At 42.9% G+C, this 23363-nt stretch overlaps 2 protein-coding genes across 2 annotated transcripts in view; both read right to left on the bottom strand.

The window, feature by feature from the left end:
* LOC145345354 (protein eyes shut homolog) overlaps window positions 1–10052 on the bottom strand; it is a 308622-nt gene extending 298570 nt beyond the window's left edge. The window contains exon 1 of the mRNA XM_080193170.1: window positions 9913–10052. The gene's annotated coding sequence lies outside the window, so the exon portion shown is untranslated. The remainder of the gene's footprint in view (window positions 1–9912) is intronic.
* A 25-nt stretch (window positions 10053–10077) lies between these two features.
* Window positions 10078–23363, bottom strand: part of LOC145345353 (uncharacterized) — a 35756-nt gene continuing 22470 nt past the window's right edge. Inside the window, exon 4 of the mRNA XM_080193169.1 lies at window positions 10078–10156. Within this exon, the coding sequence (XP_080049295.1) occupies window positions 10078–10156 (79 nt within the window). The remainder of the gene's footprint in view (window positions 10157–23363) is intronic.

The raw sequence follows: 23363 nt of genomic DNA, 5'->3' as shown, positions 1-23363 counted from the left end.
AAGGGTTATGGGGAGAGGGCGGGAATGTGGAACTGAGCCACGACAGATCAGCCATGATCTTATTGAATGGCGGGGCAGGCTCGAAGGGCTAGATGGCCGACTCCTGCTCCTATTTCTTATGTTCTTATGTTCTTATATTCTTAATAAAAGTGCAATTTTCACAACCTCAAGAGCTTAGCAAATGTAAACCCTGCAATTATTCATAATCTGTGAGGCCATTACTTAGAACAAATAGCACTGATCAAGTAAAGAGTATTACATTTTCTAAATCAAATGCACTTCTCCAAATCAATATAAAATACATGAATTACAAGTCTGTATCCCTGAATTCTTTTGAGAGCATTTTACATTCGGAATTAGAAGTTACCACCGTAATTAAATTTTCTAATTAAATCTCATACAATTTGCTTATCTCTGTCAGGAAGGAATAGAACCAACAGGAACTTATGACAAATACCACAAAGTGTATCCATTACTTTAAAACAGTCTATTTTAATGCCACTGATTGCCTTTAAAAGAGAGAATTTATACTCCCTGCATCCAGTGAATATCGTTCTATAGTCAATCACTTCTATTGGATTGGTCGGGAGTTATCTTTAAAGCTGAGAATCGGAAATAAGCAATTTATTATGCCACAGAGTACAAAAGCAAAGAAGTTCTGTTAAACATAGTTTGAAGACTGGTTTGACCCCTGCATTCTGTTTAATTTTGGGATACATTTCAGCAAGGATGTCAGGGTCTATGAGACAATACAGATGAGGTTCTCTCAAATAGTGCCAGGGATATGGAGCATCAGTAAAATGAAGAGATTGAAGAAGCTGGCAGTGCTCTGCTGAGAGGAGAACAAGAGATTTGATTGTTCAGAATCTTGAACGTTTCTGTTGGAGTAAAGAATGAGAAGCTGTTTCCAATGGCATAAAAGTCGGTAACCAGAGAAAATAGAGTGAAGCTTCAAGTGTACAACCATTGTTCCTGTGCCAAAGCAATCGAATGTGAAGAGTCTGAATGACTACTGCCCTGTTGCACTCATCCCCCTTATAATGAAGTGCTTTGAGAAATTGGCCCTGACTCACCTGAAAGCCAATATCCCTGCCAACCTTGATCAGCACCAATTTGCCTATCGCACAAACAGGTCAATGGAAGATGCAATTTCTACTATTCTTCACTCCGCTCTGACCCATTTGGAAGGCAAGGACACTGCTGTTTGTTGACTATAGCTCAGTATTTAACACTATGATCCCCACCAAGCTTGTTCATAAACTTCATACCCTAAGAGTCAACACCTTCTTCTGTAACTGGACCCTGGACTTCCTAACCAACAGGGTCCAGTCTGTTAGATTAGGTAACCTCACATCCACACTCTAACCCTGAGCACTAGGGCTCCATAACGATGTGCGCTGATACTCCCTCTTCAACTACGACAGTGTGCCTGTCTGTGACACCAATACCATCATTAAGTTCGCGGATGACACTACAATGGTGGGCCTGATCACTAATAACAATGAGTCAGCCTACAGGGAAAAGTCCAACATCTGGTGATGTGGAGTGCTGGAAACAATGTGGCCCTCAACACTGAGAAGATCAAAAAACTCATTGTGGACTTCAGGAAGTCCAGAGGCCGCACGCACACCCCCGATTACATCAATGGGGTAGGGTGCCAGTGGCGTAGCCAGTATCATAGGTTAGGGGGAGAGAGCATAAGAACATAAGAACATAAGAAATAGGAGCAGGAGTAGGCCATCTAGCCCTTTGAGCCTGCCCCGCCATTCAATAAGATCATGGCTGATCTGAAGTAGATCAGTTCCATTGGTGAGGCCGCAGCTGGAGTACTGTGTGCAGTTTTGGGCGCCGCACTTACGCAAGGATATTTTGGCCTTGGAGGCAGTGCAGAGGAGGTTTACTAGGCTGATGCCGGAGTTGAGGGGGTTGAGCTATGAGGAGAGGCTGAATAAATTAGGCTTGTACTCGTTAGAGTTTAGAAGAATGAGGGGAGATCTCATTGAGACGTATAAGATGATGAATGGGATGGATAGGATAGAGGTGGAGAGACTCTTCCTGCTCAAAAAAGACAGTAGGACTAGGGGGCACAGCCTCAAGATAAAGGGGGGGCGGTTTAGAACGGAGTTGAGGAGGAACTTCTTCACTCAAAGGGTGGTGAATCTCTGGAATTCTCTGCCCGTTGAAGTGGTGGAGGCTACCTCGCTAAATATTTTTAAGACGCGGGTTGATGGGTTTTTGATAAGAGAGGGGATTAAGGGTTATGGGGAGAGGGCGGGAATGTGGAACTGAGCCACGACAGATCAGCCATGATCTTATTGAATGGCGGGGCAGGCTCGAAGGGCTAGTTGGCCTACTCCTGCTCCTATTTCTTATGTTCTTATGTTCCCGCTTTCTCCCCATAACCCTTAATTCCCTTGTCTATCAGAAACCTATCTACCCGTGTCTTAAATATATTCAGCGAGGTAGCCTCCACCACTTCAACGGGCAGAGAATTCCAGAGGTTCACCAGCCTTTGAGTGAAGAAGTTCCTCCTCAACTCCGTTCTAAACTGCCCCCCCCTATAAAAAAGCAGACAAAAAAGGGACCACGAAATAAAAAATGACTGTCTTCTCATTACTATTCCACCAATCCCTGCCTGCCCTGTCCAGGCCCTGCCCCATGCTGATGTCATCACAGTCTGGCATCTTTTCTCAGTGATTTATTTTCTTTGCTTTTAAAAAAAAATGATTTTCCAAAAGGTGCCACTTCTGAAAAATGACGACTGTTGAATCCCGATGTTCATCTGTAGATCGGGCCGTCCCACTGACGGAGCGGGGGCTGGGGGGCCATGTGGACGCCCCCTGCTGTGATTGGTGAACTCGGCTGACAGTCAGTGTATCGGACTGGCGGATCAAGGGGTGACGTATTGTCCTAGGATTGGTTCATCGAGCTGTCAGTCAGGAGGTTGTGTGTGGGCAGGAGTGAGTGAGTATACTCTTCTGAAAAATGCCCTCAGGGGGAGCGGTTGCTCTTCTTGCACCCTCCTGGCATCCACAACTCCTCCCCCTAGTGAAAAAGGCTCAGCAGTGCCTATACTCCCTGAGGAGGCTAAAGAGAGCGAAGCTGTCCCCCCAAGCTTCTCTCAAACGTCTACTGGTGGACAGTACACAGCAGTTTGTCGTACGTTACGGCAGTTGTTCCACTTCTGACCAGAAAGCTCTGCAGCAAGTGTTAGGACAACCCATTGGTACTCAGCGGCCAGCCTTCCAGGGCATTTATCACAAACACTGTCTCTGGAGATCTTTCAGCATTACTGGAGATCCCACCCATAGACTGTTTGCCCCCCTGCCATCTGGGAGGCGCTACAAATGCATTCAAGCCTGTACGACCAGGCTCAGGAACAGCTTCTTCCCCAGAGCTGTTACCCAGGTGAACTCCAACCTTTAACATATGAGACGGGATGGGTATTGTGCAATATGCATGTATACACTTAATGACTATTGGCATGACTACTTGCATTTGCTTTTTTCTTTGCATCTTGGGAGCCTACAAATTCACTTTTTGTTGTATGTGTACTTGTGCACTATACAATGACAATAAAGTTGAATTGAATTGAAGATAATTGGCAAAAGAGAAAGTAATAAATTATTTTACACAGCAAGTTGATGTGATCTGGAATGCATTACCGGGTGCATGGATGATATGGATCTTTTAATTTCATCAAATATAATAATGAACTGCCTTGAAAAGACTTTTAAAAAGTGAGCAATGGACATTAACTTAAGACTGCTGTCAAAGGTCACCTGAAGTCCGGTATTACAAGTCGACCAGGAGGTTCCAATGTTTATTACAATTAAGACATATCCAGGTCACCTCCTATGGAATTTCACACGTGCTGATGTTAAGAATTAGTTCAAAAATTTACTGAAACTCTTCTGGTCCTCGTTATTTGCATTTCTATAAAGCTGCCTTTCAACTGACTAATCTTTCATAAATTTTGCTTTTTATCAGTGAATTTTAAGTTGCTCAAAGCGTAACCTCTTACTGTAGAACTGGTAATTTTGCACATGTATGTATGTGTTGCAAAGATCAGGATGTTGGTGTTAATTTACATCTTTACCTAAGTGGGTTTTTTGTTCAATAAAAATGGAACCCTTTTGTTTAAACTCAAGAAAACCTATAAAGCTGGTTTCTTTGCAATCAGCATGTCATTGATTGTGCATGGATATTGAATTAATACCTTCATCCTCACAAATGACAATGAACCATGCTGCAATCAATCAAGGAGTGGGAAAGAAAGAGCAAGGCCTGACACGTGTCCTCACTGATCATAAAAGATTCAATCGTAACTTTCAAAAGTGGATAAATAATGAAAAATGGAAACATGGCAGTGCAATGGGGAAAGAAGAGGGGCATTAAGTTGCCCTAGTTGGGTAACTGTTCGACAGACAGCTGGCACTGGCTTATTGTGCTGCTTTTATTCTATTACAAAAGTGAAGTGATTGGTCACTATTAGCATTGCACTATGCCAATCATATGGTTGGACCTTGCCTTTAGAAAACCAATCCCAGGTTTCATGGTCATATTGGAAAATTGATCACGCAAGAAGAACAAGAACAGATGGAAATAAATTTAGGAATAACAAAGAAAAAAGTAATTAACCATTGGACATAAATGATCTGTTATACTGGAACTGAAGCTTGAATTACAGCTTCGGGTCCTCTAAATAAAAAAAAGTATGGAATTCAGCAAAGGGTATCTTCATTCTCTGAAAATTATTGCAGATTAAAGCATTAGGGCTGTAATTCATAACACCAAAGCTCTGTGTACAGCAAGGACTGCCTGGTCACAGTGCAGTGGGTTCAGATCCTCAAGATTAAATGCTCTCTCGTCCCATCTCTTATTTATTCTTTTCTTCTCTCTTTGAAGGGAGACTTTAAATTATAGGAAGTAAACATGCTCGTAGGCACATTATAAAGTCTAAATAATAAGAGATACACCTAGCTCATCTATCTAAGGTCCACACCAGAATATCTCAATGATAGAAAAATTACATTGACCTTGCAAAAGCCGTGGAACGGAATAAAAATGAGTTATACACGCAGAGTGTAAAAAGAAGACCACTCATCTCATCAAATCTGTTCCACTCTTACTTAGAACAATCCAAAGCAAACGTTATGGCCCTCCTCTCTCCCTGCTCCCTGCTTGCATCCCATGGCACTCTCTGCTTAGGCAACAGCCCCCTCTTTTCAGAAAAAATAAATCAGTGTTTATTAAGGAGGGGAAAAACAGTTTCCTTGACAGCCCCCATGAATTTTTTATTTTGTTTCCTTGCAGAAGGTTGTTCTGCAGAGTAATCTTCAATTTCTAGTGACCACAGGCCACTTGCTGGAGGATTTCAGCCTCTTGGGTTCAGATGTTACCTTGGGAAAGGACATAGGATGTGTCACTTCTGAGAATGAAGGGTCTTGTTGGATTGTGCTGTTAGCAGGAGTTCCTTCCCAGCAGAGAACTGCAGCAATACAAAAAGAATGCCTTTCCACAATTTATTTTGCTCTATCGACTTGGGCAATTTGTTGCGCCGTGTTCAGCTCCTTTGGAAGCAGCTCCACCAAAAGTGTGGTGGGGTTCATACAGTTCCCAAGGAGCAGAAGGAAACATCCCACATAATGCCCTGGAAGCCCCTTGGCACGGCCCATCAGGCAAGGGGTAAGGCTAGGGTGGCAATCACGGGGTTGGGGGGATCTGCTGGCACTCTGCAGTCAGGATTAGTGGGGGAAGGAGGGAGGACAGCTGACAGTGGGAGGAGGGGGGGGGGGGGATGCTGGAGATCACAATGGACGGGGCGGGGGGGGGGTTGGAGCTTAGCCCAGGGATGGTCGGGGTGGGCTGTGATTGGGCAGTGGGGGGGGCACTGAGTCGACATTGCAGGGTTCGCGGGGGCTGGCCAGCGATCAGAAGGCCGGCAGTTTGGGGCCCCTGCGCATGTGCCGATCTTGGCACTGACAGATCGATGCATGCGCAGTAGTCCACTTAGCACACTGATTTCAGCCTCTCCAGCGGGAATAGGCCCCACCCCCTGAAATTTAATGATATTCATGTTGGTGGCCTCTGCCGTGCACAGAATGAGAGAGATTCTTCTGTAAAGTCCCACTGAAAAAAGCCAGTGTGAATTACTCCAGTTTTCATGTGAATTCGACACTTAGAACTTTTTTTGGGAGAATTCTACCCATCATGTTTGACAAACCGACTGGAGTTTTTTTTGGAGAATGTAACTAGTAGAATAAGTAGTAAATAGATGAGAACCAGTGAAGTGGTGCATTTAGATTTTCAGAAACCTTTTGGTAAAAATCTCACATAAAAGATTAATGTACAAAATTAAAGTTCACGGGATTGGTGACTTCAGAATTGGTTAGCAGACAGGAAACAGAGAATAGGAATAAACGGGTTTTTAGAAGTGACGGATAGTGACTAGTGGGGTTCCCCCAGGAATCAGTGCTTGGTCCCCAGCTATTCACAACACAGATAAATTATTTGGATGAGGGAACAAAATGTTCCAAGTTTGCTAATGACTCAAAATTCGGAGAGAATGTCAGTGATGAGGAATTAAGAGTTTCAAGGTGATTTAGCATAATTAAGGATGACACACACTCCGGACATTGTCTCTTCCACCTTCCTCCGTCGGGAAAAAGAAACAAAAGTCATGCACCAACTGACTCAAGAACAGCTTCTTCCCTGCTGTCGTCAGACTTTTGAATGAACCTACCCAATATTAATTTGATCTTTCTCCATATCCTAGCTATTACTGTAACACTACATTCTGCACTCTCTCTTTTCCTTCTCTATGAACGGTACGCTTTGTCTGTATAGCTTGCAAGAATCAATACTTTTCACTTTATACTAACACATGACAATAATAAATCAAATCAAACAAGTAGATTACTCGAATGGGTGTAAATTGAGAGAGGTGGATACTCAGTGAGAATTTGGAGTCCTCGTGCATCAGTTGCTGAAAGTAAGCACGCAGGTACAGCAGGCAGTAAAGACAACAAATAGTATGTTGTCCTTCATAGCAAGAGTATTTGAAAGTAGGGATAGGGATATTTTGCTACAATTGTACAGAACATTGGCGAGGCCACATCTGGTATAGTGTGTGCAGTTTTGATGTCCTTATCTGAGGAAGAATGTCCTTCCTATAGAAGGAACACAGCGAAGGTTTACCAGGCTGATTCCTGAGATAGTAGGTCTGTCATAGGAGGACAGACTAAGTTTGTTATGATTATATTCACTGGAGTTTAGAAAAGTAAGAGGGGATCTCATACAAACTTATAAAATTCTGAAGGGTACATTCAGAAAGAATGTTCCCAATGGTGGGGGAGTCCAGTACTTGGGGTCATAGTTTGAGATAGAGTGTAAATCTTTTAGGACTGAGGTGAGTAGAAGCTTCTTCACCAGAGGGTTGTGAATGTGTGGAATTCAGTACACAGAATTAGTTGAGGCCAAAACATTGTCTGATTTCAAGAAGAAATTAGATATAGCTTTTGGGGCTAAAGAGATCAAGGGATATGGGGGGAAGGGGGGGAATCAGGATATTGAATTTGATGGCCAGCTATAATCAAAATGAATGGCAGAGCAGGCTCAAAGGGCTAAACAGCCTGCTCTTGCTTCTAGTTTCTATCAGTTGAGTAACTGGACAAACATGGCAGGCGCAAAATAATATGAATAATTGTGGAATCAAGGACTTTGGACAGAGAAACAGAATAGTGGATAGATGAAATGGTGATAAATTCGGAATTGTTGATGCACAAACGCACCTGATGTCCTAGTACACCAGTCACTGAAAGTACTCAGATACAGCAAGCATTTAGAAAGGCAAAGCGTACGCTGGCCTTCATTATGGGGGATTTGAGGTCAGGAGCAAGGATACCTTATTACAGCTGTACAGGCCTTGGTGAGATCACACCTGGAGTACTGTGTACAGTTTTAGACCTCTTATCTAAATGAGGAAATTGTCACAGAGGTGGTACAGTGGAGGTTCACCGGACTGATTCTTGGGATGGCAGGATTGTTGTATATGAGGAGAGATTGGGTCAACTGAGCCTGTATTCACTAGAATTTAGAAGGAGAGGGCATTTCATTGAAATGTATAAAATTCTGATAAGGCTGGACAGACTGGATGCAGGGATGTTGTTTCCTCTGGTTGAGGGTCTAGAACAAGGGATCCCAAGCTCAGGATATGGGGTCGACCATCAGAGATGAAGAGAAATGAGGATAGTGAACCTGTTGAATTCGCTACTTAAGAAGATTGTAGAGACTAAGTCACCGAGTATGTTTAAGAAAGAAATAGTTTTCTAGACACTAAAGGCGTCAAGGAGTATGGGGAGAGCTTTGGGGTATGGTGCTGATATAGGGGAACAATCATGATCATATCGAGTGGAGGAGCAGTCTTGAAGAACTGAATGGTCGACACCTGCTCCGAGTTTCTATGTTTCTAATTTTAATGTTACATTTCTTGTTCTGGGTTTCCCCCAAGAGGAAAAAGTTTCCCTCTATCTACCTGCTCAGATCTGTTAATCATCTTGGATCATCCCTTAATCTTTTAAAGTCAAGCGAATACAAACGTTAGACTGAATTCTTCCATCTGGGACTAAGTCGGGGGTGTGATGTTTCCCTTTGTGGAGCCTTGATGTGAAACCACACAATAATTTCTGTCCCTGGTGTAATTAATTATGCATCGGGGTGCTTTTCATTGTCTTACGTGGCAGGGTGGACTTGATGGTGCCACGATTCTTGGATGCCATATTTGAAAGGTGCCCAACATCACTGACCCTGCTTTGAAGAAAGAATATGGATCTCCAAGAAGGCTGGAAGATGATCGTCCTCGAGGACACTGAAGCTGGATGATCCACCTGATGGATGCTACACCCACCCACTGCTATGGTGTTCTAGGGTCACTGGCAGCCTCCACCTTAAATCGCAGCGGCAGCTCCAGGCCTTCTTCAGGTAGGTCCTGACTTTTGCATACTACGTTGGCCCAGGTGTATTTTTGAATAGGATGTTTTCCTGTTGATATCATGGAGAATGGGTGTTGTGGGGATGGGAGAGGGAGGGGTGAAAGGTTCTGGTCAGGTCTTCATCTGCATCCCATTAGTGGGACTCAAATCATTCTCACATTGGCCTCCTCCAATCCTGGCCCCTTGCATATCCACAACTTTATTTGCCCCACTTTTGCTGTCCATGCCTTCAGTTGTTTAGGCCCTAAGCTCTGAAATTCCTTCCCTAAATCATTCCCTCTCTTCCTCTCCCATTAAAAAGAACCTACTTGACTAAGCTTCTGGTTACATGGCCTAACTCCTTTGATTCACGAACAATTTTTGGCTCATCATGTTCCCAGGAAAAAAGACAATTCAACATTCCTATTTCCCCATTTTACTGGTGTTTCATTTTAAAGTATAAAAGTATACAAAACCGGTTCAGACTGGTATTCTTATTTACCTGGTTTACTGCTGTTGCATGTTAAAATGTGCAAAACCAGTTCAGACCAGTAGTCTTATTTCCTCGGTTTACTTTTTATTCCTTCTGGGCTGCTATGAAACACAGATGTTTACCACGCTAAAGGTGCTATGTAAATCCAAATTGCTGAGCTTTACTGGCAATCATGTGACAATTTAGATGACAATGAGTTCAAAGCTCCAACTGTGTGAATAAAGCCCAGAGGTTCATGCTGTCATGATCAGCATTGCGAGACAGGTGGAGTGCGGAAACTGGAAGCAATCATAAGGTTTTGCCATAAAATCCAAAATTAACATCGTGAAGCGAACTTCATCAAACAACCCAAAATGTGATCACGGTGGCAATGGTGAGGAATAAGGGATTTTAAAAACAAAAAATTCTCTGATGGATTTGCAGAAGTTTTTGGCCGCATTCACCCACCTGCAAGGTCAAATGAATCACTTTGAGATTCTTTGTCCTCACTGACGACGCTCCATGAATGAGCGGGCACCACAGTAGGTGTGGGATGGAAAATTCCAGCAGCTGTTGCCGTAACAGAGCTTATTTCGCTGGCGGTGAGTTCAGTAGGTAGACAAGTGACATTGTTTAAGCCGTCAACACATTCCGAGCCCGCTGGACAAGCATAGATAAAACAATCGTTGTAATTCTGCTCGCAGTTTGCTCCCTGAAAATGAAAAACAGAGAAAAAAAATTCTCAATTGCAGATATGTTACAACACAGAGGATTTTGAAAGCAAGGATAGCAATTTTAAAAGGGATGGATGGCTTTGTGTGAACCATGTAGGTCAACAAGCACAGGGATGGTGGGTGAGCAGGGATTTCAGCAGCAGAATTTTGGACGGCCAAATAAATGGAAGGTGGGAAGGCAGCCAAGAATAGTCAAGGCTCGAGGTCACAAAAGATTCCAGAGTCCACATTCTTGGACCACACTTCAAAATCCTTCATTGGTTGGAAAGCACTGTGGGATGTCCTGCTCTGTGTTCTTCCAACACAAAAGGGTTTCAAGTAACACATCAGTGTCACAAGTAGGCTTACATTAACACTGCATTGAAGTTACTGTGAAAATTCCTGAGTCACCATACTCTGGCGCCTACCCGAATACACTGAAGGAGAATTTAGCATGGCCAATGCACCTGACTTCTTTCAGACTGTGGGAGGAAACTGCAGCACCTAGGGGAAACCCATGCAGACATGAGGAGTTGCGCAGCTGAAGAGCTGTGGCTGGTACTGAATTGGGGGATGGAGCTGAGGTAGAAAGAAAGTAGGTGGTCAAGTTGTAGCACAGATCTGTGGTCAGAAGCTCAGGATCAATTATGACACCAAGATTGTGTGTGTTCTGATCAGCCTCAGATATCTGTCAGCAAGAGAAATTCTGAGATTCGGGGTTTGTGACAGGGTCCAAAGAGAGGTCATCCAGAACTGGATATTGGGTAAATAGTTTAGCAATTTAGAAATAGTGAGTTCAAGGGTGAGGTAGCAGTGAACTGTGATTGTAAATGTAATGAGTACCATGCAGGATTGGAAGAAACCGATTAGATATTTCACCTTATGTAATGTGAATATTGAACCTGATGCTGTGATTACATCTCTGATCAAGTAGTTGTGAGTCGCACTCTAGAAACTTGAACACAAAATCCAGGCTGACTCTTCAGTGCAATACTGAGGAAGTGCTGCACTGTCATCTTTCAAAGGCGTTGTTAAATCATACCCCTTCTGCCATTTCACATGGATGGATCAGAGCTTACGGTACTACAAAAGAAGAGCTCCAAGGTCTTCATGAATATCTATCCTGCAACCAACACCTAAAACAGATTTGTAACCCTTTGGCTTTGTTTTAATGGCCTTATTTGTCTGCATCACAACTTTTAGTATATTTGCACCCCCAGATCCCTTTAATCTCCTATCTCACTTCTAGACTTATTATTCAAGCTTTGTGACCATCGTATCTTTCCTACCAAAATGAATAATCTCAGTTACAGAAATAGTGATTCATTATTGTCAGCTGTACACCCATTCATCTTTGTTCATGTCTTCTTGAATTTTCTTCGCAGTCTTAAATGTACCACAAATCTTGGTGTCATCCACAAATTTTGGAATTGTGCTTCTGATTCCAGGGTCTGCATTCTTGGACGACACTTCAAAGCTCTTCCTTAGTTGGAAAGCACTGTAGGATGTCCTGTCTTGGTGTCTTTTGGATGGCAGGTGTTGATAATAATCACACTTCACATTTAACACTGACCGTGTTGTCTTGTAAAATAGAAGGATTAGTTTGAAGGATTTGTAGAAGGTGCTTCACACCTTCTGACTCTCTAGTGCAACCATGAAAAGTAACCCTTCTGCTCCTGCAAAACAGTTGCACGTAGGAATTAGCTCCTAGCTAATTAGTTCCTAGCTCTTTGCAGATAATGCGACATGTCCTAAGGTGGTTAAATAAATGAAATTTCTTTCTTTCCCGTGTTCAATCTTTTCACCCATTCAATGAGGACAGGTAGATTTTAAATGAATCCTGAGATAATAATGCTGTTATTGAGGTGCAAAGGGCTATTCTTGTTGAAAGAGTGGAGATGTGAATTTGAAAGAGGGACTTAAACTAGAAGAGGTAGGAAGAGATAATTTTTAGCATCCAGATTGCGAGGAGAATGCTTAATTTATTTTTACACAGATGGCTTATGAGGCTGTCAAATACATAACCAGAGTTAGGGATTGAAGCAGAAATTAGGTCAATATTTAAGAGGAGCTTTGATAGGCAGGTGAATAATTAAGGTTCATGAGAAATAAGTACAAGAGGTATATGTGATCAAGTCTATTGCTTGTGGGAGTATAATCATCAACATATATCCATACTATGTGGACATATGTATAAATATATGCAGATTGTTGTGAGTTAACATGGTTAGTAAGGTTACATCACAGAATTAGAGAATCACACAGTGCAGGAGAGGCCATTCAGCCCATTCCGTATATGTTGCATTACCTTACTCTTACTCCATCATCCTACAATATTCTCTCCCTCTGAGTGTAACTCAATTCCTTTCTGAAGTAACGACGAAATCTGCTGACTCCATCCTTTCAGGCAGCACATTGCAAATCACAATTACTCTTGGAATAAAAATAATTCTCATTATCGCAGTTTTGTTCTTTTGCCAATTACCTTAAATCTGCATCTCTGGTTACTGACCCTTCTGCAAGTAGAAATGGTTTTGCCTTATTTATTCTGTCAAAACCAACATGTACTTGTGTTTTTAACAGATCGAGATATTGCACTAGCTTTTGAACAGCAAGGATAGCAGAAACCATAATAGTTCGAGTAAAGTAAGGAGGAAGACAATGTTTAACATTTATATTAATGACTTGGATACAAGGATAGTTAGTACCACAGCCAAATTTTCAGATGACCCTGAAATAGGTCAGATAGGAAGTTGCGATGATGAAATAAGAAATTCATGGATAGGAAATTTATGGACATGGATAGGTGAACAAGTCAAAATTTGGCAGATGGAATTTAATGTGGATAAGTGTGTAGTTACCTATTTTGGTAGGAAAAATACAAAAGGAAATGTAACAACCCCAGGATTTAGATGGGGAAATGCAAATGTAATAACCCCAAGACTTAGATGAGGAAACCCTGATTGATCTCCAAGTGGGACTCGTAAATACAAGTTTCTATGGTGATAGATAATTACCGAAACAGGAACTCTTATCCCGAGGTCATTATAAAGTGGGCCCTTCAGCAAGTCCATCGATTCTATTCTACCAAGTCCCATCCAGTCCAGGATGACAAGCTTGTGGTTTAACTTTTGCTTTGAAAATAAAACACAGTTCTTTTCCAGTTGGCTTCCAGCAAGTTATCTAAATGGTGAGAAATGATGCTTCAGTGCAGAGGGATCTGCCTGTTCTTATGTATGAATGGCAGAAAGTTAGTATGCAGGTACAGCGGGTGATGAGGAAGGCAGATAGAACCTTGGCATTTATTGCTAATGGAATAAAATACAAAAGAAGTGAATTGTTGCTGCATTAGTGAGATTATAGTTAGAATATTGTGCACAGTTTTGTTCCCCTTGCTTAATGAGATATCTCTCATTATATCAGTTGCATTGCAGGCAGCTCAGAAAAAGTTCACTAGATCGATTCCAGAGATGAGGGGTTTGATTTATGAAGAGCGATTGGGCAGTTTAGATATATAATCCCTGGAGTTTAGAAGAATGAAGAAACATCCAATTGAGGTGCACAAGATGAGAAGAGGGGCTGACAAAGTAGATGGGGAGGGGATGCTTTTTCTTGTCGAGCAAACTAGATCAAGAGGTCATTTAGGATAAGATGTATCAGATTTAAAATAGATGGTGAGAAATTACTTCTCTCAAAGAGTTGTAAGTCTGTGGAATTCACTATCCTAGACTGAGGTGGATATTGAGACTTAGGGTAAATTTAAGGAGATAGACCGACTTTTAATTAGTAAGGGCCAGGGTAAATGGGTAGGTAAGTGAAGTTGAGCCCGAGATTAGATGAACAATGATCATATTGAATAGCGGAGCAGGCTTGAGGGGGTGAATTGTCTACTCCTGCTCCTAGATGTTATGTTCTTATGATTTAATGAGGCTGATTGAGAAAGTGGAAACAGAGGAAGCGAGACCTCACTCACACAACGATCTAATAAAAGCCTTGAGAGACAAAAGAGATTGTGACCTCAGGAGGAGCCAAAAAGGAGACAGAAAAAATGTTGGTAAGAACAGAATTAAAAATACTGATTGAAGGTCAAACAAACTATCCTGGACTTAGCAATGTTCTGTGAACCTTTTGCAAAATGAGATCACAACCTTATAGATTTGTTAAGTATACCAAACATGCAACAGTACTCAAACATACACTTCAGTAGTGACTACTTCTAGGTGCGCCCTCACTAATGCTTTATGTAGTAGCAGCAACACTTTTTTATATACTTGATTACTTTAGCAATAAATGCCAAAATTCTATTTTCCTTTCTTATTACCTGCTGTACCTGCATGCTAGTTTTCTGCAATTCATGCATGAGGACACCCAGATCCTGTGGGGTTTCTTTCGATTTAGATAATAAGTTGGTTTTGAATAATCTCATTCATTTCAAAGATCTCTGTCATTTGTACATTGACCATCATGTAGAGTGCATGTCACCCTGAGTCAGCTATAAAAAAACATCTTGTGTGGAGATTCCATGCTCTCCTCATGACTGCCTGGGTTTCTGCCATGATCCAGTTTCCTCCCAGGTTGTAAAGGGTTGTATGTTAGGTGGATTGGCCATGCTAAATTACCCCTTAGTGTCCAAAGATTAGGTGAATTAGCCGTGGTGGATTATAGCGATGGGAGGCTAGGGTACTCGTTTTCTGAGAGATGGTGCTGACTCAGTGTTCCAAAATAGCCTCCTTTTACACTTAGTTACTCTATGGATATTTTGATGGAGTTAAGCAATTGAAGTTAAATCAACCAATGAAATGTAATGGGATTGGATTCAAAGTGTTCAATTTGAATAGCACACTCAGGACTAAAAGTTATTTGCATTCCTTCATTATGATGTGTGATTGTGTACTTTCTCTGCTGAAGTGTATTTTTGAGTATATTGCAAGTTTTGTAAATCTATATGGTTGTGATTCATTTCACAACTATATAGCATTGCTATATCCAGAAGCTTACATCTTCTACCAGCACTTTTAAAAATTATTTGTTATTGGGATATGTGCACCACTGACGCAACAGCATTTACTGCCCATCCTTAATTGCCCTGAGAAGGTGGTGAAAAGCTGCCTTCTTGAACTACTGTGATCCATGTAGATACACGCACAGTGCTGTTAGGCTGGAGTTCCAAGATTTTAACCCAGTCACATTGAAGAAATGGTTATATATTTCCAAGGTGAGTGAATTCGAGAGGAATTTGCAGGTGGTGGTATTCCCATGTCTCTACTGCTCTTGTCCTTTTGGTTGGTAGAAGTCATGTGTTTGGAAGATGCTTTTGAAGGAGCCTCTGTGAATTGCTACACTGCATCTTGTAGATGGTGTACACAACTGCCACTGCTCATTGGTGGTGGACAGATTGAATATTTGTGGATGGGTTGCAAATCAACTGAGCTGCTTTGTCCTGGATGGTGTCGAGCTTCTTGAATGTTGTTGGAGCTGCACTCATCCAAGCAAGTGGAGAGTATTATCACATTTGTGCCTTGTCAATGGTGGACGGGCTTTGAGGAGTCAGGTGGTGAGTTATTCTCCACAAGATTCCTAGCCTCTGACCTTCTCTGTTCATTCACAGTATTTATATGGCTAGTCCAGATCAGTTTCTGGTCAATGGTAACCCCAGGATTTTGACTGTGGGACATTCAGTGATGGAATGTCAAGGGACAAAGGGTAGATGCTCTTTTGTTGGAGATGGTCGTTACCTGACACTTCTGTGGTACCAATACAACTTATCACTTGGCAGCCCAAGCTTGGATATTTTCCAGGTCTTGCTGCATTTGGTCCTGGACTGCTTCAGTATCTGGGGAGTCTCAAAGGATGCTGAACAATGTGCAATTAAGTTCTGAGCAGCAAGACCACCATGCTGCCAATACAGACCCTTGAAACGTTCTTCAGTGATCATTAAAGGGCCTCATCCTGCCACTGGGATTAACCCTATTATAAGTGGACCAGTCACCATGTGACATGCACAGCAGACAAAATTCTGCTGGCAGCTTGTCACCTCGGACTGGATAGGCGGGCGAGCATCTCAATCAAAGGTGCTCCATGCCTGATCAAGGGACCACACATCCCTTAATTCTGATCTTGCACCACCACCTGACTCTTCTCATGTCCATCATCTACGAGAAACACCCCCCACCAACTTGTGGCATGAGTGGATCCATGATGCTGCAATTTCAGGGTAGAGTGGGGTATTCTTCCAGCAGCTGCCACATCTCCACTCTGATGCTGCTGAGCAAAAGAGCTACTCGCCTCCGATTCATTTGGCTGTTTTGTTAGGCGTGACTTCTGGCGCTGGGATCTTGATTCCAGGGGAAAGGCCTATCAGTAGTCTCACCAGAGTCTGGCTGTCTTGTAGCTCTCAGGGTCTTTCCCAACAGAAGGCAACACAGATCTCCTGGCAACTCCCCAGCTGACACATGTCCTCCTAGGTGGTAGAGGTCATAGGTTGGGAAGGTGCTGTTGAAGGAGCCTTGGTGAGTTGTTACACTTCATCTTGTAGATGTTAACCCCCACACCTTACCAAGATTCTACACAAGATTAACGGGGTGGATAAGCAAATTTCTAGCAATTAGTGCAAATTATTATCTTCAGTAAATCAGTCCATTCTGGTTTGGAATGGCAAATGCCAGTTATTTTATTTTGAGCATCTCTGTTTATTAAAAAGAAAATCAAACTCCAATCTTCCTCTCCATTACATCAGAAAATAAGATACCCTTGTATTTCTCTTGAACCTTCGAGACCTGAAGCACTTTAAAACCAATTAAGTACTTTCGAATTGTTGTAATGAGGGAATCTCAGCAATAAATTTACACACAAAAACATCAATATGGTAATGACCAGCTAATCTGTTTTAGTGGTGCTCACTGAGGCATGAGTATATGCTAGCCTGCTTATCGTCACTTCTTATTCAGAGAATCACTATGGGCTGAATGGCCTCCGTCTGCACTATAGAATCTGCATTGACCACAATCCACCCAGGCCCTAACCCCCTAACCCATTATATTTACCCTGCTAGCCCCGCCCCTAGCGTTATGGGCAATTTACCATGGCCAATAAACCTAACATGCACATCTCTGGACGGTGGGAGGGAACTGGACCATCTGGAGGAAATTCACGCAGGCAAGGGGAGAACATGCACACTCCACAGAGACAGTGATCCGAGGTCGGAGTTAACCAGGTCTCTGGTGCTGTGAGGCACAGTAAGAAGTAGTGCTAACCACTGTGCCACCATGCTGTCCCTAGAACTCTATTATTATTTTCAAAGGAACCTTGCTGGAAGCCATGGTCTTTTGATCAAAACATTTATTTACCTGTTAACAAAGGTTAAATAAGACTGTGACATAGCTGGAGCTAGTCTCTGCGACACTTCACATTCATATCCTCTCAGTGAGTGGCATCACTGTGACACAGATCCTTAAGCACATGCTCAGTAGCAATCATTCGAGTTAACCTTCTACAACTCAGACATAGGGCAGAAATCTCCTACTCTTTGAAATACTGCTTTGGTTAGCACTGTTGCCTCACAGGAACCTGGGTTCAATTCCGGCCTTGGGTGGCTGTCAATGTGGAGTTTGCACGTTCATGTCTGCTTGGGTCTCCTCCAGGTGCTCCAGTTTCCTCCCACAGCCCGAAGATGTGCAGATTAGGTGTGTTGGTCGTAATAAATTGCCCCTTAGTATCCAAGGTTAGGTGGATTGGCCATGTTCAATTGCACCTTAGTGTCCCAAGATGTATAGGTTAGATGGATTAGCCACGGGTAATTAGGGTTATAGAGATATAGAGATAGGACAGGGGAGAGAGCCTCGGTAAGATACCCAGTCAGAGAGTCAATGCAGACTTGATGGGCTGAATGGCCTCAATCTGTGGGGATTCTATGGTTCTAACTGAGAGAGGCAGACAATAGGCCTCAATTAAATGCGTAAGCTCAAAGATTGCTCCACCAGCAGTGCAACACTCCTTCAGTACTGATGCGCTGAGATGTCAATCTAGGTGACATGCTCAAGTTTTTGGCGTGGAATTCAAACATATAACCTTTGGACTCAGTGGCAAGAGTGGCACTGACTGAGCCAAGGTGACACTGTGGTGGATGATCAGGTAACAAAGTTCAAAAAGGCAGGGGAGGGCATTAAGTATTGTTCGAAAAAGTCAGGTTCAATCGAGTGATTATGTTCATGAAATTGTAGGAATGTGGAACTCATTCAGTATTTATAAAGCAATTGCACAGTACACTGTGTTCTGGCTTGCCTCATGCTGCTCCCTTACTAGAACTAAAAACGTGACTTCCATTATTTGGTGTGTTAAGATGCGGATATTTCCCCAGGGTAAATACCCAGAGGCCAATAATCCTTTTTATCTTTCATTCTCCCTGAGCAAATCTTCCAAAGCAGGTTAAAATCTCATAACAGATTACTTTGTGGTTGTGCTGCATCTCCCCAAGCTCACCATTTTGAAAATTAACCTACATTGATTTATTCCCTGGGCTCCTAAGTAGTAAATTAATATCCTACAGCTCGCCATGCTGATTATACATCCCAAATCCTGGAGGAAAATTTCCGCATATTGGCTGACTTCACTCCTCTGCCAAACTGCACAGAGACTACCTCAGCAGATTTCACAGCTGTCCTGCCTGAATCACAACGTTTTTATGTAGACCTTACTTTCTAGCCTTCACCATGTGTGGACACTACAGTACAGGCAATGTAATGACTGGTAAAACAAAGCTGCATTATACGCGAGCTATCAAAATCCTTTCCATTTATTACGGGGTGCAAGATCGAATTTCACAGATGTCACCCAATGTGCGAGTGCAATAAACAGTAAAGCGGACAGTAACAAAAAAATAAGAACATTGACAGGCTGGGATTTGTTCCCTGTTCAACCTGTTAACACAACACTTCCTGGCAAAATTCACTAGCCAACACATGGACATGCACAAGAATATAGAAAACTAATCTGCACAGAATATAGGGTGTTATATAGAGAATAACAATGTTAGACTTCAGCCAGTATTTATTGTCCATTCCTAGTTGCCCTTGAAACTGAATGGCTTGCTGGGTTCAGTAAATGGTTTACTGAATCCATTCAGTTCTCTGATCAGAGCCTTCCACACACCTGACGAAGGAACAGCGTTTCCAAAAGCTTGTGGGTTTACTATCAAATAAACTGGTTGGACTTTAACCTGGTGTTGTGAGACTTCTTATTGTGTTTACCCCAGTCCAACGCCGGCATCTCTATATCATTGCTGTGCCATTACAGAGGGCAGTTGAGACTAAACCATGTTGCAGTGGCTCTGGACTCACATGGACTCACTCTGGGCTCTGGACTCACTCTGGACTCACTATCCGTGGATAGGTTTATGGATGGTAAGGGTTTGGTTTAGGTTAGAGGGTCATTGTTTTTTAACTGGTCGGCGCAACATCGTGGGCCGAAGGGCCTGTTCTGCGCTGTAATGTTCTATGTTCTATGTAGGCCAGACCAAGTAAGGACAACAGATTTCCTGCCCTAAAGAACACTAGTGAACCAGATGGTGAACCAATTAAATCACAAGTGGACACAGCAATGTTGACTGACAGAATGGGACACCAACTGGGTTCCAGTTGGATTTTCCACTTGTTCCAATTCACATGTTGTGTACTACTTATTCCAGTTAGCAGCTGGTCACATACAGTTGCAATTTTCATTTGGTTTTTCCTACTGGGATGGATGGTCACATGGCAGATGAGATTTAACACAACAAAATGTGAAGTAGGATAAATGAGGAAAGATGATACAAACTAAACTAAAAAGGGAGAGACCTGCAGTAGTTACGTCCAAATCTTTAAAAGGGGCAGAATAGGTTAACAAAGCAATTAATAAAACATCTGTGATAGGTGGCCTTATAAATCTAGGCATTGAATCCAAAAGTCCATAATATCACACTAAACCGACATGAAATATGAGTTTGGTCCAAGTTGGAATACTGTCCAACTTATGGATGACACGGTGGCACAATGGCTAGCACTGTTACCTCACAGTGCCAGGAAACCGGGTTCGATTCCAGCCTTGAGTCACTGTCTGTGCGGAGTCTGCATATTCTCCCCATGTCGGTGTGGATTTCCTCCAGGTTTCCATCCACAGTCTGAAAGACATGCTGGGTAGGGACGCTAACCATGCTAAATTGCCCCTTTGTTAACCCAAACAGGTGCAGGAGTCTGGCTACTAGGAGATTTTCACAGTAACTTCATTGCAATGTTAACGTAAACCTACTTGTTGACACTGATAAATAAACTTTAAAAGTTTAAACTTGTTCTGTACAGGGTGGCATGGTAGCATAGTGGTTAGCACTACTGTCTCACAGCACCAGGGACCCGGGTTCAATTCTGGCCTAAGGTCTGTGTGGAGTTTGTACATTCTCCCTGCATCTGCGTGGGTTTCCTCTGGGTGCTCTGGCTTCCTCCACAGTAAAAGAAGTACTGGTTAGGTGTAGTGGCTATAGTAAATTGAACATAGTATTAGGGGAATTAGCAAGGTAAACAGGTGGGGTGACAAGAATAGGCCCTGGGTGGGATTGTGGTTGATGGGCCAAATGGCCTCCTTCTGCACTGTAGGGATTTTATGATTCTATCCACCAGCCTTTTGTTCCATATACCTTGATAACTTGACCCAAATTCCAGAAAACCTGAATCAATAAGATTCTGGCTGACAGAGTCCCAGATTTCTATTCCCCTTTGTGTGAAGTGTTTCTTGATTGTGCTCCTCAATAGGCCAGTTCTAATTTTAAGGTCATGTTCCCTTGTTTGAGATTTCTCAACCACAAGTAGTTTCTCAATATCTACCCCACCAAATCATTTTATATACCTCCAGCAGAGTGCCCTTCAAATTCCTACACCCAAGCGAATACAGAGCCCACCTATATAACTTAATTTATTGGACATGATGCCTTGTGGACCTTTGTACCTTGCCCTCAGGGGTACAAAAATGAATCACTCTGATTCCTGTTCACACTTGCCTGAGATGTTTGAATGTGGTGTCAGAACTCCATTCCATTGTCATTGGGTGGAATTCTCCAACCATTCATGCTCATTGCCGTTGCCAGTGAGAATGGAGAATTTGGCATTCGACCAAATCTTCATTCACTGCAGAGCGGGACTGGAGAGTCCCAGTTGAGGACATGGTCGGAGAATCAGGCACATCATCTCATTGTTATTACACCACAACTGATAGCTGCTTGCCTCAAGACTCAAATCTTCTCTTTGGATTGAGTGACTGTCTATAGTTGTGGATGGATGGAACTAATCCACGCATTGCAAATGCTGTCATTATGGAAAGAAAAGAAAGATAAGGAATGACCTCAGACAGACTTTTTTAAGATTCTAACAGGGTTTGATCGAATTGACATCGAGGTGGTGGCAAGATAACCACCTTCCAAACTCTTGACCTCTACCGCCCCAAGGACAAGGGCAGCAGACACACGGGAATGACACCACCTGCAAGCTCCCCTCCAAGTCACACACCAGCCTGATTTGGAGAGATATCGCCTTTCCTTCACTGTTGCTGGGTTAAAATCCTGTAACTCCCTCCCTAACAGCACCGTGGGTGTACATACACCACATGGACTCAAGAAGATAGTTCACCGGCACCTTCTCAAGCGAATTATAGGTGGGAAATAAATGCTGGCCTATAGTGATGCCCACATCTCATAAATGAATTTTAAATTAAAGTGCAGGATGCATTCATGTGACCCTAGCCACTCAACAATATTGACCCTCCCTGGGCTGGCATGGTGACACAGCGGTTAGCACTGCTGCCTCACAGCGCCAGTGACCCGGTTCGATTCTGGCCTCGGGGTCACTGTCTCTGTGGAGTTTGCATGTTCTCCCCGTGTCTGTGTGGGTTTACTCCGGGTGCTCAGGTTTTTCCCCATAGTCCAAAATGTGCAGGTTAGGTGGATTGGCCATGCTAAATTGCCCCTTAGTGTCAAGACTCGCGAGGATAAATGCATAGGGTTATGGGGATAGGCCTGGGTAAGATTGTGATCTATGCGAACTCAATGGGCCAAGTGGCCTCCTTTTGCACTGTAGGGTTCTATGATTCTACTGATGAACAGCATGGTTAGCTCTGTTTAAACACAGGGCAGAATTAAGTGTGCCGGTAACATGGAGATCGTGTGCTACCTGCATTGCAGTGGATTGGCGCAGGTTAATTGCACATTGTGATCCCTGCATCAGTTTTTGGAAGCTATCCAATTTAGCCTCCACTTTTACTTGTGAAGCCCAAAAACTAGTGGCCTTAAATATAAGGTGGTCATTAATAAATGCCTTATAGTGCAGAAGGAGGCCAGTCGACTCATCGAGTCTGCATCAACCACAAACCTACCCAGGCCCCATTCCCGTTGCTCCACATATTTACCCTGCTAATTCCTCTAATGTTCAGGTCAATTTAACTGGCCAGTGCACCTAACCTGCACATCTTTAGCCTGTGGGAAGAAACTGGAGTACTTGGATGAAACCCAGAACGTGCAAACTCCAAAAGGCCAGAATTGAACCCGAGTCCGTGGTGCTGTGAGGCAGAAGTGCTAATCACTGTGCCAATTCTATTAATAAACGCCACAGGGAATTCAGAAGAAACCTCTTCGTAAAGAGTGAAATTGTTGAGGTGAATAGTTCAGGTGAGTAGCGCAGATTATTTTTAGAAGTAGTACACAGGCAACAAAGCATAGAAAGCTCTGCTTTGTTATTTTCGATTGCTAGTTCTTAGTGGCATCAATCCACCGAAAAATATTTTGGAGGGATTTATATATTTGAACTGGCTTTGCCAGAGTTGATGTCTTTTACTTGTGGCCAAATAGGCCATCGAAAATGGTGATGTGTAAAGCACTCTGGGACAATTGGGCAAGAACTAAAATGACAGGCTGCAGCCTAAAAGACAGAGATAAACAGGCTGCAACCCAGAAGAGTGAATATACAGAATACGGGTCATCTCCAGGACAAAAGTGACTTTCTGGTCAATTATTTACCAGATATAAGGCGCTGTAACACCTTAATTGGGAGGGAGGTGTGAACTCGACGTGCCCCCAGCACCTGCAGACATGGCTGTTGGGGACACACCCGGAGATTGGTGCGGCAGCACCCGATTGGACTTTATCAATCAGGGAGATCAAGCCCTGATCGATTGATTGGCAATGGCCAAAAA

This window comes from Carcharhinus amblyrhynchos, chromosome 7 (assembly GCF_965287045.1).
Source record: "Carcharhinus amblyrhynchos chromosome 7, sCarAmb.v2.hapA, whole genome shotgun sequence".
In the NCBI taxonomy this organism is placed as follows: domain Eukaryota; kingdom Metazoa; phylum Chordata; class Chondrichthyes; order Carcharhiniformes; family Carcharhinidae; genus Carcharhinus; species Carcharhinus amblyrhynchos.
Note: the sequence above shows the minus strand (reverse complement) of the source record. Positions and strands in the feature narration are given on the sequence as shown.